At 46.5% G+C, this 15,295-nt stretch overlaps 1 protein-coding gene across 6 annotated transcripts; it reads left to right on the plus strand.

Moving 5' to 3' along the window:
• The first annotated feature begins 2,629 nt into the window (after positions 1 to 2,629).
• On the plus strand, positions 2,630 to 15,197 carry ANKDD1A (ankyrin repeat and death domain containing 1A). Of its 6 annotated transcripts, none has more exons than XM_056499892.1 (15): positions 2,630 to 2,737; positions 5,136 to 5,239; positions 5,849 to 5,947; positions 6,519 to 6,617; positions 7,069 to 7,173; positions 7,390 to 7,488; positions 7,918 to 8,016; positions 9,148 to 9,246; positions 9,574 to 9,672; positions 9,892 to 9,990; positions 10,586 to 10,684; positions 12,000 to 12,095; positions 13,105 to 13,306; positions 13,985 to 14,116; positions 14,332 to 15,197. In XM_056499892.1, the coding sequence occupies exons 1-15, from the start codon at positions 2,704 to 2,706 to the stop codon at positions 14,661 to 14,663; spliced, it is 1,797 nt and encodes a 598-aa protein (XP_056355867.1). In that variant the 5' UTR covers positions 2,630 to 2,703; the 3' UTR covers positions 14,664 to 15,197. The 6 variants fall into 6 exon arrangements, with proteins under 6 accessions (XP_056355867.1, XP_056355868.1, XP_056355871.1 ...); XM_056499893.1 differs by having other exon boundaries at positions 14,335 to 15,197; XM_056499896.1 differs by having other exon boundaries at positions 14,352 to 15,197.
• The last annotated feature ends 98 nt before the right edge of the window (positions 15,198 to 15,295 follow it).

A 15,295-nucleotide genomic window follows, 5' to 3' on the forward strand; every position in this document is an offset into this window, starting at 1 on the left:
CTGAAGATGGGGTCAATGTCTGGAATATATTGCAAAAAGGGCTCAAATTACCACCTCGCCCTGTCATTCTTTATGCTACAACATTAGTGGAAAAATCCAAGAGCTCTTTTAGGTCTGTTAGCTAATAAATGGATCGCTAGGCGAATGTTCAGTGTTGTTAATAAATCTCAGCATTCTGTACTTAGTATCAGCAGAAAGTCTTGGTCCCTTCCACCCCTGAACACATCCCACTTTGGGAAGGACAGAAGGAACTGCCTACATTGCCTTTTTTTCTGCCTGCTGGAAACATCCAAGCTCCCAAACAGATGCGAACTCTCAGTGCATCTGCGCTATTCCTCCTCCGAGATCAGCATTAACCCGCAGGAGAGCCGTGGGTGATGAGTCCTGGCTGATTCAAGCCCTGGAAGACAATGACATTAACAGTAGCAGGTTAAATCCAGACAGCTTTCTATCCAAGGATCTCTTACAGCATAACAAAAGGCTAGCAAGAGCCAGAGGTCCTACCTAAGGCTGGGATGCACAGTACCTCCACAGTCCGTGCAAGCAGGGATTATTCCCTGCTCTATTCAGGGCTGTTTCCCCAGCCCCCAGGCACTAGGATACCCAGTGGGAAGGGCTCAGCCCTTCTCAGTCATTCCTGCTGGCGCCGTTCCAGCTTGACTGAAGACACTTAAATATTCATCGAGAAAGAGCAAGACTCCGTCTTGCCGGGTGCACAGACTGCTCTCCAGGGAGACGGGACACCTGCCTTCTCCACTCCCTGCTCCATCAAATCATTAATTATTTAAAATAACAGGAAAGAGCAAGAAAAACTCTCCGCACCAGACATGCTTGCAGCCTGTTGTTTACGGTGCTCTCTGGGGTCTTGTGTGGCCCGAGGTTTGCATCTCCCCTCCGGCAGAAACAAGGATCAAGCCCAGCTTTCCCCTTTCCTCGGGGAGGATGCTCTACCCGCTAAGCTATTGTACAAAATAAGCCCTTCCCCTTTATCCAGACAGACCTTATGTTCACTTTTCCTACCAGAGAGAGTGTCTTTATTTTTTTTTTTTTTTAATTTCAGTTTGAATAAAAGGCAAACAAAACACAAATCGAAATCTCTGAGAGCAGCAGCTATCCATAAACCCCAACACATTCTGTATTTACTCAAGAGCTTAGGGTTCACCTCCCCATTTCACAGCTGGGCAGGCCAGCTGTGGTCCAACGGCATCAGCAAGCACTTGGCTACTGAACCCCTCGGTGATGGGTTCCAGTGGAATGGAAACAATCGTGCCTGCCCTGAAGACAGTTCTGATGAAGCTGTGAGGACAGAGGGACGTTTGGAGAAGCAGATTGTTCTTGTCTGCATACCCCCAGGACACCGCCTGCCTCCCCCTATCTCCCAACACACCAAAAGCCCCACGCTGTCTCACAAGAGCAGCACGAACTCACACAAGGATCCCCGAGATCGGGATGTACCCCAAAATTGTCCCGAGCCCAGGGAACAGCCCCATCTGCACCCTGGACTTTATTGCTAGAGCAGGAAGCCGTGGCAGGTGAACAGCACTGGCACCCTCATGTGGTGACCGGCATCAGAATGAGCTCACAGCCAAAATCAGTGGTACAGAGAGGGATTTTTCTCCAGGGAGACTTCTCCAGGGAGTCCTGACAAGGACCACATCTGTGGGCCAGCAAGGTCAAGGGGCTGGGTTACAAACCTGATGTCCTGATACCAGCAGCAAAGAATCAGAATGGTCTGGGCTGGAAGGGACCTTAAGGACGTTCCATTTCCACCACCTCCTATGGGCAGAGATACCTTCCACTATCCCGGGGTGCTCCAAGCCCCGTCCAACCTGGCCTTGGACACTTCCAGAGATGGGGTTTCATATAAAGTCTCCCTGGAGCTGTCTCTTCTCCAGGCTGAACACCCCCAGCTCTCCCGTTCTGGCTCCAGGGCAGAGGTGCTCCAACCCTTGGAGAATTTCTGTGGCCTCCTCTGGACTCACTCCAGCTGCTCCATTTCCTTCTTATGTTGGAGACCCCCAGAGATGGAAGCAGTATTACAGGGGAGGAGTACTGTGGGGGACTCACAGAAAAAGATCTGATTATCCCCCCAACCTCAGCTCACCCTGGTTTCTTCCTTATCATACTAGCAAAATGGAAAACAAAATAAAAGATAAAGCCCAGATGCTGAAACTGGAGAATTCACTAAAACTCTGAGGGAAAAGCCCTTTTGCCGCCTCCTGCACCTGCTGAGGGACGTGAGGTAACAAGAGCACCTCATTCCCGTGAAACATCAACCCCTGAACCCTGCTTTCAGGGGGAAACAAAAAATAAAAACATCCCCTCCCCCTCCCATATATCTTACTGATTAGAAATCCCTCTCCTACCCAATTGTTCTGGAAACAGAATTAAATTGGTTTTTAATTAAACCACCCACCACCTCGAAGCAGCAGCACTCCGCAGAGCCGCGCTGAGGTGAAAAGCGGCACCTGGCCGAAATGGCGGCAGCTTAATGTCCCCGCTTAAGTGCTTTCCAAACGGCCCGAAAATGCCGGGAAATGGGTTTGTTTGATGATATTTTGCTTTAAAGAGCAGCAAAAGAGCAGCTCGGCGGCGGCGAGGTGGCCTGCGAGGAGGCGGGGACGCGCCCGTCAGCCCGCCCTGAGGCGGCGGGGACGCGCCTCAGCTCTCCCTGCGGCGGCGGCGGGGCCGCTGTGTCGCGACATGGGGGACGACTTGGCGTCAGAAGGCGACACCCGTGAGTGGGGCCGAGGCGGGGGCTGCCCCACGGGGCGGGGGCACAGCGCTGTGAGGGCAGAGTCGTGTGGCGGGGGCGGGAGGGAGCCGGCGGGGCTGAGGGGCGCAGCCGGGATGCCCTAAAAAAATAACGGGACACCTGAAAACCCGCTCGGAATCAAAGCAGGTGGGTAAACCTACCCGTGAATCAAGACTACTGTTGCCCCAAAGCATCCTGCACGGCTGAGATGCTGCACTTGGGGGTTTTGGCCCTGTTGGTCGCTCCGTCCCCATCCCATGTTGTCTTTGTGTCCTGCAGCCCCAGGTGGAGCCCGGTGGATGGATGGGGTTTGCACATTTCATTGCATGTCTTTCGCCTCCTTTGCTGCTTTTCTACATCCCTTGCATAATAAACTGCCTGTGAGTTGGTGCATTACACTGAGGGTAAATAATTTTAAATGTTTTCCACGCTGTTTGTGATAACTGAGTTCCTATTCAGTGAGCTATGAAGTACCCTGGGATCTGAGCTTGAAAGAGAAGGAAAACTGCTAAATATCCACTGAAATGTTGCTGTTGGACAGGTACATGCCATGATGAAAAGTGCATTTACATTTACAGAGCCACTGTGGATCTTAAATAGGAAACTCAGATCATCAAGCTGTTACTCATGTGTTACTGAAAATAAATAAATTGCTGTTTCTGCAGCTTAATGATGCCAGATTTGTTACTGCATCTTTACAGGTAGTGCAAGGAATAACTAAGGTGGTTTGACATCTCTTGAAAATTATGTGTGACCATAAATTTTGTGTGACCATAAAATTTAAGAACAGGTTTCTATCACCTGGAGAGCAGGGTCAGCAGCATTTTCTTAATTGAAGCATCGGATTTACTCTACTGAAGGGAGATAAGTATGTACGAGGAGGTGGTATGTGTATAGCCATTGGTGTTAATAATTAACAAAAACTCAATGTGTTTTTCACAAGTTCTCCTGATATTTCCTCTCAAATGAAGGGTCCATGCAGGGTGGAATGCAATCCTGTTAACACGGCTGACAAGGTGATAAGAGAGTCTTAATGTACAGTATAGGAAATCCTGTTTCTTGCAGAAATCTTGCAGAAGTCCAAATCCTACTGCCTTCATTGTAGCAGCATGTCCAGCACTCTTGAATACACATTTTCAGATGACCATATCTGGTGTTAAGTGGATAAACACAATATTGAATGATCCTGTCTGGCATTAAAAGTTGTGTTATCTGTGAGTTTTTTGAGCTAAAGTTTTTTTGTTTGTTTGTTTGAAGGCAAGGGGAATGGAAACTGAAGGATGAGATTATACCTCTGTTGTTCTAAGAGTCCATGGTAGGGATGACTTTCTTCCGTGCTCTCCAAAGAGATTAATAGTGCTATTTAGGCAGCAAGTCTCCTGTTTGTCTCCCTCAGTGTGGTGGAATGGGAATAATAATATGCTTTGATGCCTTTTGTGTGGCATGTGGTTAATATGCAGTTGATATGTTGGAACAAACTGAAGTTGCATTGAGCCCCTCAAACTGCAGCCTGGGCTCTGCAGAAGTGTAGAAGAGAGCAGAGCCTCTGGGGCAGCTCTCCAGTGGGGTGTGATAGGCCAATGTGACTCAAGCACTTCTTGAACGAATTCCCCAAAAGCACTAGGACAGAGCCTGAGTCCAACAAACACTGGCACCAGCCTTGCCAGAAGCCTTCAGAGCCTCCCTGTTGGGCTGTGGCAGTCACAGCCTTGCTCTTGTTTCTTGGCAGGAAGGTTTGTTCGGTCGAGGAGAAGATTGCTGGGGCAAGGCCCAGCATGGAGAGTAAACACTCTTAAATTGTGCCTAACTGTGCAGGACAAATATTGCCAGTCATGGTGAATTATGTGTAGAACTGCCATGGTTTATTAAGAGATGCAACACTAATCACAGGCCAGGCTGGCAGTTTTGTGCTGCTTGGCTGGTTCAGGTTGCCTGGAGGGGGACCATGGGTAAAGGCCTCCTTGTAGAGCAGTGGGATGTAGGTGGAACGGTGGAGGAAAGGGTCTGTGTCATCTCAGAGCCTTCACTCTGACTCTGAGCCTTAGAGGGTGCCCAGAGGATATGGATCTCATGGATCAAAAGGTTTTACAGCTGGAGCAAATCCATGCAAAGAAAGATACTGAATTAGAAGAGAAGTGGGTAGGACTGGAAGAGCAGTGATGTGGCACAGGGATAGTCAAGGAAGGAGAGACAGTGGCAGAATATAAATCCAACAAACATGCCAACGGTAGGGCTGGGATTCTTGCTGGAAGGATCTTTCTGCTGTCATTCTTCCCTGAAGCCACAGGGCCAGTGAGATGAAGAGGAGGTTTGTTGGGGCATGCTGCTCCATGCTCCTTGCCAGCGCTGTTTTAATGCTCACTCTTCTGCTCTGCTGCAGTGCTTCAGTCAGAGAAGGAGTTCCATGGTGCGGCGAAGCGAAATGATACAGCCAGGATGGAGGAACTCATCAGCAGAGGAGTTGATATCAAAGCCAAAAACAATGTAAGTCCTGGGTTTTTCCACCTTCAAGGTGCAGGAAGTGCTGAGGGTGTGTTTCGTGCAGCTCCTTAAGACTACTCTTCTCATTAACTGCTTAATTTGTCAAAGCTTTAAAATACAACACCCAGTGCTAAATAGGACCTGTGGCAACCAAGGAGTTTTCACAACACACTGAGACCCTCAGCACTATCATTCTGGCCACACTGGAAAGCTACAAGTGTCAGATAGATATGACTGCCATGAAATGCCTTGATTTTGCTATCTCTGTACAGCAAGGCTGTGGGAAAAACTGTTTCTGGTGCAGGTCTTTCCTTGTTAAATACAGGATTGCACCCATCCCTAGTATTTCAGTCTGTCCATTTATGGTCAGCAATGTTCTTCACTTTGTGCTGTCCTTATAGTCCAGAACTGCAGTTCCTGAGTAGAGGGTGACTAAAACCTGTCTGCCTGACAGGAGAGCAGAGACAGAGCGCTACATCTGAAGAAAACTCTGCACAGTGTGAGAAATTCTGGCTCCATTGATGGCCAAGGATACTTTAGCTTTCAGAAAGGCTGGTGGGTACACACACTGTGCATCCATCAGCCTTCCCTGCCCGTGTGCTTCCCTTGCAGGCAGAGCGGAGTGCCCTGCACTGGGCTGCGGGAGCCGGGAGCGCGGATGCTGTGCGGCTGCTGCTGGATCACGACGTCCCTGTGGATGATGAAGACAGTGTACGAAGGCCACTCTCCTTGCATGTGCTGCAGATGTGTTCGGTGCTGGGGACTGGGTGCTAGGCCAGCAGTTACAGACTGCACCTTAGCCCTGGGTGGGTGGCACAGGGTGGCAGGCTGCACCTGCTGAGCAAGGGGCTGCAGCAAGCCTTGTCGGCACATGTGTCTGTGCTCTGTATTTTGGCCTTTTCCTTGCATGCACAATGGACTTCGAATAGGCTGGTAGAGTCTGTGAAGTTTTCCACAGAGCATGGGGATGCTTGGCTTCTGATTTTGTTGATGGGGCTTGTGGTATAACAGTGACAGCCAACAAGTTTTCCCTCCCCCATACAGCCAGGCTAATACACACCATTAAAAAGATAGTAGCTGCCAAGAAACAGGTCTCTGCTCAGTTGCTGTGAATATCTGTGACAGGAATAATAATAACTGGAGAAAGTGCAACTAAAAATATACCAGTGAGAAACAAATAGATTTGGAAAACTTCATTAAGCTAAGAGGACAGTTTCCCTCCAAGGCGTGGATGGTGGTGGCTGCAGTTTAACTATAAGTATATTTTTTCTATTTTGCCCAGTTTGGAATGAATGCTCTTCTCCTGTCTGCCTGGTTTGGCCATCTCCGTGTCCTGCAGATCCTTGTCAATGCTGGGGCCAAGATTAACCGTGTCAATAGGGTGAGGGTCTCCCTGTGTGGATCCATCACTTGCCTCTAGACAGTGTTGGGGGACAGAGAGAGGTTTACCTGTGATCTCAGTTGTACGTGACAGCATCTGCGCTGGGGACTGCCATCTGCACTCTGACTTATCCCTGAAGCATCCCTGGAGCTCTAGAGATGCACACAGCTTCCTCATCTCATGTTTGTGCAGTGCTGATGTGGAAGGTGTTACAGAAATGGGAAATGGGTTTAGTGAATCAGCAGTCCTTGTATTCTAAACCAGCTCTTGTCTGGGAAAAGGGGTATTAATATTTCAGTTATAACTTGCTGTCTTGCAACACAAAGAAGTTTAGCCCCAGAGATGCAGGGAGGGATGAAATGGGCCTTTGCTAACAGGAACAGGTTGTCAGAGACTGATTGTCCCACAGTCTTGGATTTGTTGAATGAGCAGTCCTTTGTCTCCTCTCCAGAATGGCAGGAACCTGCTTCACTGTGCAGCTCAGAGGGGACACATCCAGGTCATGGAGTTCATCATGGAGAACTTGGAGGATGTATGTGTGGATGAGACAGACAAGGTAGGAAGGCTTTTCACTGCTTTGTTTTATGAAGTCCTGTCTTCCTCTGCTGAGTTCTTGGGAAGAGAATCAGAGTCAGATGCTAGTCCCAGAAGTCTTCCTGCAGAGTGAGCTTAGGGATGATGGGGATTCTGGCTCTGGTCAAGCTTCTCACACAGATGATCTGATCTTGTGCTTTCTGAGCCTTTTGGACTGTGTTTCTGTTTCCTTTCGAAGATGGACAGGACAGCGTTTCACCTGGCCGCGGAGTACGGGCAGCGGGAGGTGGTGGAGTTCCTCATTCGTCTGGGTTGTTCTCACAGTGCCAAAGACAAGGTAGGGACACAAAACCACATGCAGGGGAGATGAAGTCCAAGGATTAGGGGATGTGAAAAGCAGGGAACAAAATACTGAATGAGGCTCAGGCAGGCAAATTTTCCGCAGTCGTTACTATGGCTGTGGTGTGTCAGGGCTTTTCTTCCCTATCCACTTCAAGCCATTTTCTTGCTTATGATTTCTCTCCAGTTCATGATTTCTCTCCAGGGCTTTTTAGGCAGGATACACAGCAAATCTAGTGGACCATATCCAGTTTAAGGTTGGAGGGGTTCTTCTCTCACTGCTGCAACTGTAGGAAGATTGCCTTGTATTCGTGCTACTGGTAACAACCTCCTTTTCAGCCAGACTGGATATACTCTGTGCAAGGTTGTGGTGTATGAACACTCAGTCCTGTGAGACATATGTTTATAAAGTAATGTTTACTTTCAGGAAGAAAATACAGCATTGCATTTAGCTGCTAAAAATGGACACCTCTCTGTGCTGGAGAAGATTATAGATGTCGGAGTGGACCTTGATGAAAAAAACTCAGTAAGTATACTTAAATCAAAACCACATCAGTTTTGCCCTTTTCGTCCCTAGAAATACTCTCCTGCCACAGACATTAGGCTGAAAAGCCAGTATTGACAGGAGAGGTCTAGAAAATAGCTGATTTTATCTAAAGCCTATGTGGGTAAAGGCAGGTCACACTTGCAGAGTATCAGTGAAAGGCGACATCCGTCTTGGACCAATTTCCGGCTTTAAAGTGTTGCCTTCTCTTCCTGCTGTATCTGCTCACCTACCTTATCACTCCATTTAATCTCTCTTTCTCTCCCTGACCCTTGTACATTCAAGTGCCTAAATGGTTATTGAGTGTGTTTTAAACTAAACTTCATCGTGCTTTAAAGTATTGACTTAGTCACTGAACATATGGACCTGCTGTTGGAGATCTCTCTTTTGACAGATCTGCTCTGGAAAATTATGTGGCTGGAACACAGTTAATGACTTAGATAGCAAATATTGGCTTAGTATCACTGTTATTTATTCCAGGGCACACTCCCAATTAAGATTATCAGCATGTCTTTTTTAGTCTTATATGGTTACTGTCTTTGAAAAGTGTATTTGATTGTGATTAAGATCTAAAGGAAAGGGGGACCCACCTTCTGTGGTAGCTGGCATCATTTGTCTACCCCCACATGAGCTGCCCTTTGTGCAAAGAGCAATAATAAACCCAGATTAAATCACTTAGGAATTCTGCTTGCTTGCTTCTGTTTTCTTATAATGAAATGAGCTGCAACCCTCAGAAGGGAAAGCCATGATAGAGGGTCACGGGTTTCCAGTTCTGTCTCTGGGTTATTCCAGGAAAATGATTTGTCTTCACTGTCCATGTGAAATCTTTTTTGGTTTATTGACGGGCTGGAGGGGAGGAAGGATGGTGAACACAATGTCTGTCTTGTGGCCCACAGCCAGTGACATTCAGGACACAGCAGTACTCTGGCATGTCCAGGGCAGATAACTGTGTCCTCTATTTATGTAACAATTGACTGGAGATCCCTGGCCCTCAGAACTGGTACTGTAGCATTTCATGGATTCAGAAGAGGGGGTAGAGTCTGACTTGTTCTGCTGCTCTGTCTCAACCTTGTCTACAGAAGTGCTGCTTGTGTCCTTTCTTGCCTTGTGCAGGAAGGACTCACGGCTCTGCACCTGGCTACTGAGGGGGGACACAGCCTCTGTGTGAAGCTGCTTGTGGAAGCAGGTGCTGATGTCAATGCCCAAACCCAGGTTAGCCCCATGGAGGTGATTCCATCCCCAGACTCTTCGTGGATTTGTGCCCAGATCTGTGGCTTCCCAGGTCACCCTTTACAGAGAGAACCCTGCATTCAGGAATAGCACAGGGAGTTTAGAGGAAGGTAAATATGGTTTTGTACAAAGAGGCAGGTGAAGCTCCCTGGGACTGGTTTAGGCACACAATCTCCCTGAATTTGTCAGTGCTGGGCCATAGGACTTTTGCAGGAGGGAGGAGGGAGCTCTTGGTGGGTAGTCTGTAACAACTGCAGCCTCTGGGAAGAATCCCTGAGTAACACTCCTCTCTTCTGACCTGCCTCTCAGAAAAAGATGAACTGCCTTCATTATGCAGCACTGCATGGCTATGAGGAGATAGCCAGGATCCTCATGGGTGCAGGAATCCACACGGACACTCTCAATCATGTGAGTCCCTCTTAATGCTCTCACCACTAACATAAAGATAAAATCAGCTTGTGGAGCTCAAGAGCACCAAGCAACTCTGGAAGGACCAGTGCTGCAGTATCCCTGTCAGCCCCCAGTGCAGACTGGCAGCTGTGATAGAACAGGACATTCTGGGGACAGCATGGCCCTTTCAGTGCTATGAGCTAAGCTCTCCCTAAGTGCAGGATCTTCTTTCCACAGCAAAATGCATCAGCAACACACATTGCAGTCCTGCAGAACTTCCCAGCCATGGTGAAGCTCTTCATCAGTGCAGAGTGTGACCTTGACATTCCAGATAATGTAAGACTGCATCTCTTCTTCCTTGTGTTTGAAATGTGAACCAGTTTCATGGGAGATTTTATCACCTTGGGGACAGGATTAAAGAGGAGTGCTTAAAAATGTGGAGAACCTAGAAGTGCAGCTCAGGAAATGTGAAACCTGTGAAATGATTCTAAGTGTTGCAGTGAGGTAATTGCTTGGTATGGTCGATGGTATTTAATTTAATCATTGGTATTTAACATGAGGGCTGTGCTGTGTCCCCTGCAACACTGCATAGTCAAGCTTTCTCCTCCTTGATGGAAGCAGGTAGGAGAAATTTCAAGATGGAAGATATCCTGCAAAATAAGGGCTGAGAATAGGAGGCAAGCCTGGAGGTGTCTGGTTGTCTCACCAGATTGTAATTTTCTGAATGAGGGGCTTTGTGTAGCTTATTTCAGTCAATCTTCACACTTGTAGCAATGTTGTCTCCTGATGATACCATAAAATTGACACATTTTATGTTCAGTTTTACTGGTTTCCATTAAACAATCCCAAGGCTCTTCCTGGTAGTGTTCTGTCCTTCCCGCCTCATACTTGTCCTTCTCTGAAGCACAGTCCTTTCTCCCTCCTTCTGCAGAGGCAGCAGACCTCACTCCACATCGCTGCAGAGCATGGCAGGCAGGACATTGCTGAGATGATTCTCATTGCAGGAGTTAATCTGAAACTGACAGACAAGGTAAAGGTCTCCATGGGTGAAACAGGTTCTGTGGTAGTATGGAGGAAAAATATACACAGATGGTCTCTGTTAATGTTTTTCATAATTTTCAAGGAAGGCTAGTAATATTAAACTTTGGATATTTTCAGGGATAAGCCCTTAAAACATGGCTGAGCAGGTTATTTTGGTGTGTTTTCCAGGAAAGAAGTGACTGGTTCTTAGACAGGTAGAAAATAGATAACACAATGAACAACACTTTCCTTCTCAAAGTTGTGCTAGTTCCTTCTACTTGTACTATCATGAACAGTAATATCAAAGATTTCCTCAAATAATTGGTAAGTAATATACCTGAAAAATTACAGCACACATGTTCTAAAAGGTTGAAAGTATCTGTTTGGTATAGATCTGCCACTGTTCTGGGGTTTTTGCCTCTAAAAAAGTCAACAGAACAAATTTCAAGAGGCCTGAAAATGTAGTGTGTGCCCAGAAAGTGCTGGAGGGACTTGGGCAGGGATTAAAATAGTGTTTGCCATTTGCAGTGGGTTAGAGCAAGTGCAGACCTGAAGCCACCTGGCTGAGCTGGCCTTCAGCTGTGGTGAATGTTTGTCACCTTTCAGCACTCCGTGGAGCTGCAGTGACACTCAGCACAGGGGACACATTCACACTTTTCTGTATGAAACTGGGTTTCTGCTCACATTTGAGGTTATCACTGTTCTTCCTCTTATGCCTGGTGCCTGGGCTGGCTCGCTTTCCTTCATGCAACTTTTAAATCTCTTTCATTTCTGTCTTCTGATTTTAGATAGAAATACAAATCTCCCCCTGCCCGATCCAAAATCATATTCATGAAAGGAGCATAGCCACATTTCCATAGTCCCATCAGCCTGTGCTTCTCCTAGGAGACCATTTCTAATCATGTGTATCTGGAGCCTATAAAGCTAATGAGGTTGGATAAATCACTTTGGTTTCATGTGTCAGCAAACCTGCTGTGCAAAAGGCTGTAAAATACCTTGGGCTGCAGAGCTGAGGTGGTCCTCTTTTGGTTGCTCTCGTGTTGGTGAGTTGCAGGAAGCTTTTCCAGTGGCTCCTGCAAAACAGACAGATCCCTGGTAGCAACAGAGGAGGTGCTGCAGAGCCTGGAAAGCCACTCCCCATGCCCTGAATGCAGGAGCTTGACACCAGCTCACATCTGAGGTGTTCACAGGTGGAGAACAGGTTCTGGCTGGGTGCATTTCTCAATGGTCCATGTGTCTGCTGTTGCAGATGCTGGGTGGGCATGGAGATGACACCTCCTAAGGTGCAGAGTCTTTTCCAGTTCATTTTCCCTTTCTAATTTCAGCAAGGGAAAACATCTCTGGATGTTGCTGCCCGAGGCAATCACATCATCTTGGTGGACATGATTATCAAAGCTGATCGATTTTACAAATGGCAGAAGGTGAGCAGCTTACACAACAGCCCCTGTGCTTTCTCCTCTCCACTGAGACTCCACATACCAGCTGTCAAAGAAAAATAAATACAGGACATCCCGTGACAGCCTGACCTCTATCTTCGTCCTTTTACTTAAGAAAAACAGAAGTCTTCACCATGCCAACAGCATCTGCTTAAGGCTTTCCTTATTTGAAAAGGCCCCTGTTGTTAGAAATCCCAGGCAGCACTGATGGGAATAGGGGTTTCCAAAAATTATTTAACAGCTGGTCCCAATGGGATAGAATTAGTTCATTTTCCCAGAAGGAGAAATTGAAGGACTGAGCGGGAAAATGCTTGGCCTGAGGTCACCAAAATGGGATTTTGAGAGTTTTTCAGCAGTGAAAGGAGACAGCTCTTATTGGAGTCATACAAACAAAAAAGTTTCTCCCTCAAAATGCAGCCTCTCAGCCCCAGTCTCTCCTCTGGAACTCTGCCTGCCCCAAGCCTTTGCCCATACCAAGCTGAGCAGAGTGAGCTGAAAGTACAGCCCAATGTCACATCCTTTGCATGTTCTTAAGATTTTGGTTGTCTTCCCATAGCAGAGCTCTAGAGGGGGAAGAAAAGGAAGGAAAGGAGGGCATGTGCCTGTGGCTCAGATGCAGGTTTGGGAAACATGCTCAGTGTATCAGGCTCTTGCATTGGCTTCCCATGCAGCCCTAGGGAATGTCATGCAGCCTCTGCAGCCTGCCATGTAAGCACTGTGAGCACGAGCTGATCTTGCAGGGAAGCAGGAGATTTAATTAAATGGTTCTGCCCCAAACCCCAGACAAAAGGCAGTGTATAAATGCAAATGATGATCCAGGAAGTGGCCATTAACGGCATTTTAACCTCACAGAGTGAAATGAGAATAAAGAGAATAAAGAAATGAGCTGTGCCAAAAGGAACTCGAAGGGACCACGGAGCTGAGGGTATGGGAGAATGCAGAACCACAGACACTGCTGCAGCACCTGACTGACCCTCCTGTTCTGGCTTTGCAGGACAACCTGAACAGCAACTCTGGCTCATGGGTGGCAAAGCACTTGACCTTTAAGCAGGATCACAGGCTGGAAACACAGCACATTCGCTCAGTCATGTGGAGATTAGCCACTAAGTACCTCAAACCCGGGGAATGGAAGAAGCTGGCACATTACTGGAAATTCACTGATGACCATGTTAGGGCCATTGAGCAGCAATGGACAGGTATAAAAAAGCTTCCCAGGTATTTTATATTTTTCCTTGGATTTTGTTTCTAGGAGATAAAGCTGCAGTAGTAACAAAGCATGAAGAAAACCAGTTGGTTTATTTGAAGCAGCCAAAAGATTAGGTTAAAAATTCTGGTTTTACTGAATGTGGAATTACATACACTCTGTAATTTGTCTAGGAATAAAGCATGCAAGCAGGGGAATTATTGGTTCTTTGCTCACTCCTTATGAGACATTTGGCAGGCCTGTGAGCTCTTGCTACAATTCTTGTTCTGTAGTACAGAAGAAACTTACTTGCTGGTTTTATCTTTTTCTTTTGATTGAATTCTTTAGAATTTAAGAAATACATTAGCAGAAGCAGGATCTGAGGGTCAGAAACAGATCATTGCTAGTTTGGCTGTTGTAAGAACTCTGTAATTTGGATGATGAGCAAGGGACCAAGCTGTGCTCTGAAGGCACAAACTGTATTTCCATGAAAGGCTGTGCAACAAACCCAAGCTCAGCCATAGGCACTCCAGCAGTCACATCACAGCCAGGAATTAAAACCATGCTTTACAGCCTCCTAGTAAAATACAGAGAGGAGGGAGGGGTGTGCAAACCCACCAGGGCAGAAATCTGCTCTGTCAGGGCCGTGCACTCTGAGTGTGGGATTTCATCTGTGGTTTGATCCTGCCAGGCACTAAAAGCTACAGGGAACACGGCCACAGAATGTTGCTGATCTGGCTCCATGGTGTGATCACTGCAGGAGAAAATCCAATCAAGGGACTGTATGAAGGCCTGGTGGGGATTGGGAGAAGAGATTTAGCAGGTAATACTTTTGTCTTTCTTGCACACTGAGCTTTATTTGAATTAATTTACCCATGTTCTGGGCTTAGAAAGCATACACAGAGGAAAACTTTACTGAAGCCAACTCACATGAGCTGAAAGCACCTGCTCTGCCCCCTTGCTTCCACTACATGTAATCTCTTTCTCTTAAGTTTGATAGATGAACAGATCCTGCCATGACTTTATTTTTCTGTGCAGCAGATCGTTCTCTCTTACAGAAAGTATCCGGAAAAAAGCAAATGCAGACTCCACCTCTCCACGGAAGTGCACAGCAATGTAACACCAGTAGCATCCTCAGCCGGTCTCAGAGCTACAGGAGAAACACTTCTCTGCTGCTGAGAAGGCAGATGCAACCTAAGGGCTCCTTCTGGACAGGAAATGACAAGGATAAAACAAATGCTCATGGTCAAAAATACCTCTACACAGAAGGGAGATTTTTATCAGCAATTTCAAATGGTCTGGGTACTATAATGAGTTTGGTGAGCAAGCCTTGTCATACTGCATCAGGAAATATTACAGTTTTACTGTAACTTGTCTGCAGCATATTTTTGTATATAAATTTTCAATTGTTTTTAAGTTAATGAGGGCAGAGGCTTTGTTTTCAGGAATGTTCTTTACTTATTTGTAGGGGGTGTCTCATGCCCTAGGCATGTTCATATATTCCCGCCATAAGAGAACTGAAGCAAAATCAAAGCTACTCTTTGGTCCTTTTGGAACCTGAGGGATTGTGATCTTTAATGCTTTGACTCTTCACAAAATTTTGAGAAGAATATTAGCATATGCTGTTTATAAATGTACATAAATATGTATGTTTATAAACCAAATAGGTGACTCTAACCTTTTCGAAACATGTTTTCATTTGTCATGTTATCCTTCATATTTATTTTTTACAGCATCTCAAGGGGAAAATAATGTCTGTACTTCAATAAATCTAGATTTTACCCTTTCAAGTTGCAAGTTATATCTTGTCATCTTTAATAAAAAGTGACTACAGCATTCTTTCTAAGAGCTAAACCATACAACCTTATAGTTAAAGCTTGAGAGGAATTCAAGCAGGTGGTGGCGGTGGTGTTTTTCATTTCCAGAGGTATTTGTAGAAGCAAACCAGGACTGCAGTGAGCTAGGCTGCTGTTTTCTTGGAGTCAAAACAAGTGACACTTGC

The sequence above is a fragment of the Oenanthe melanoleuca genome, chromosome 10 (assembly GCF_029582105.1).
Source record: "Oenanthe melanoleuca isolate GR-GAL-2019-014 chromosome 10, OMel1.0, whole genome shotgun sequence".
Lineage (NCBI taxonomy): Eukaryota > Metazoa > Chordata > Aves > Passeriformes > Muscicapidae > Oenanthe > Oenanthe melanoleuca.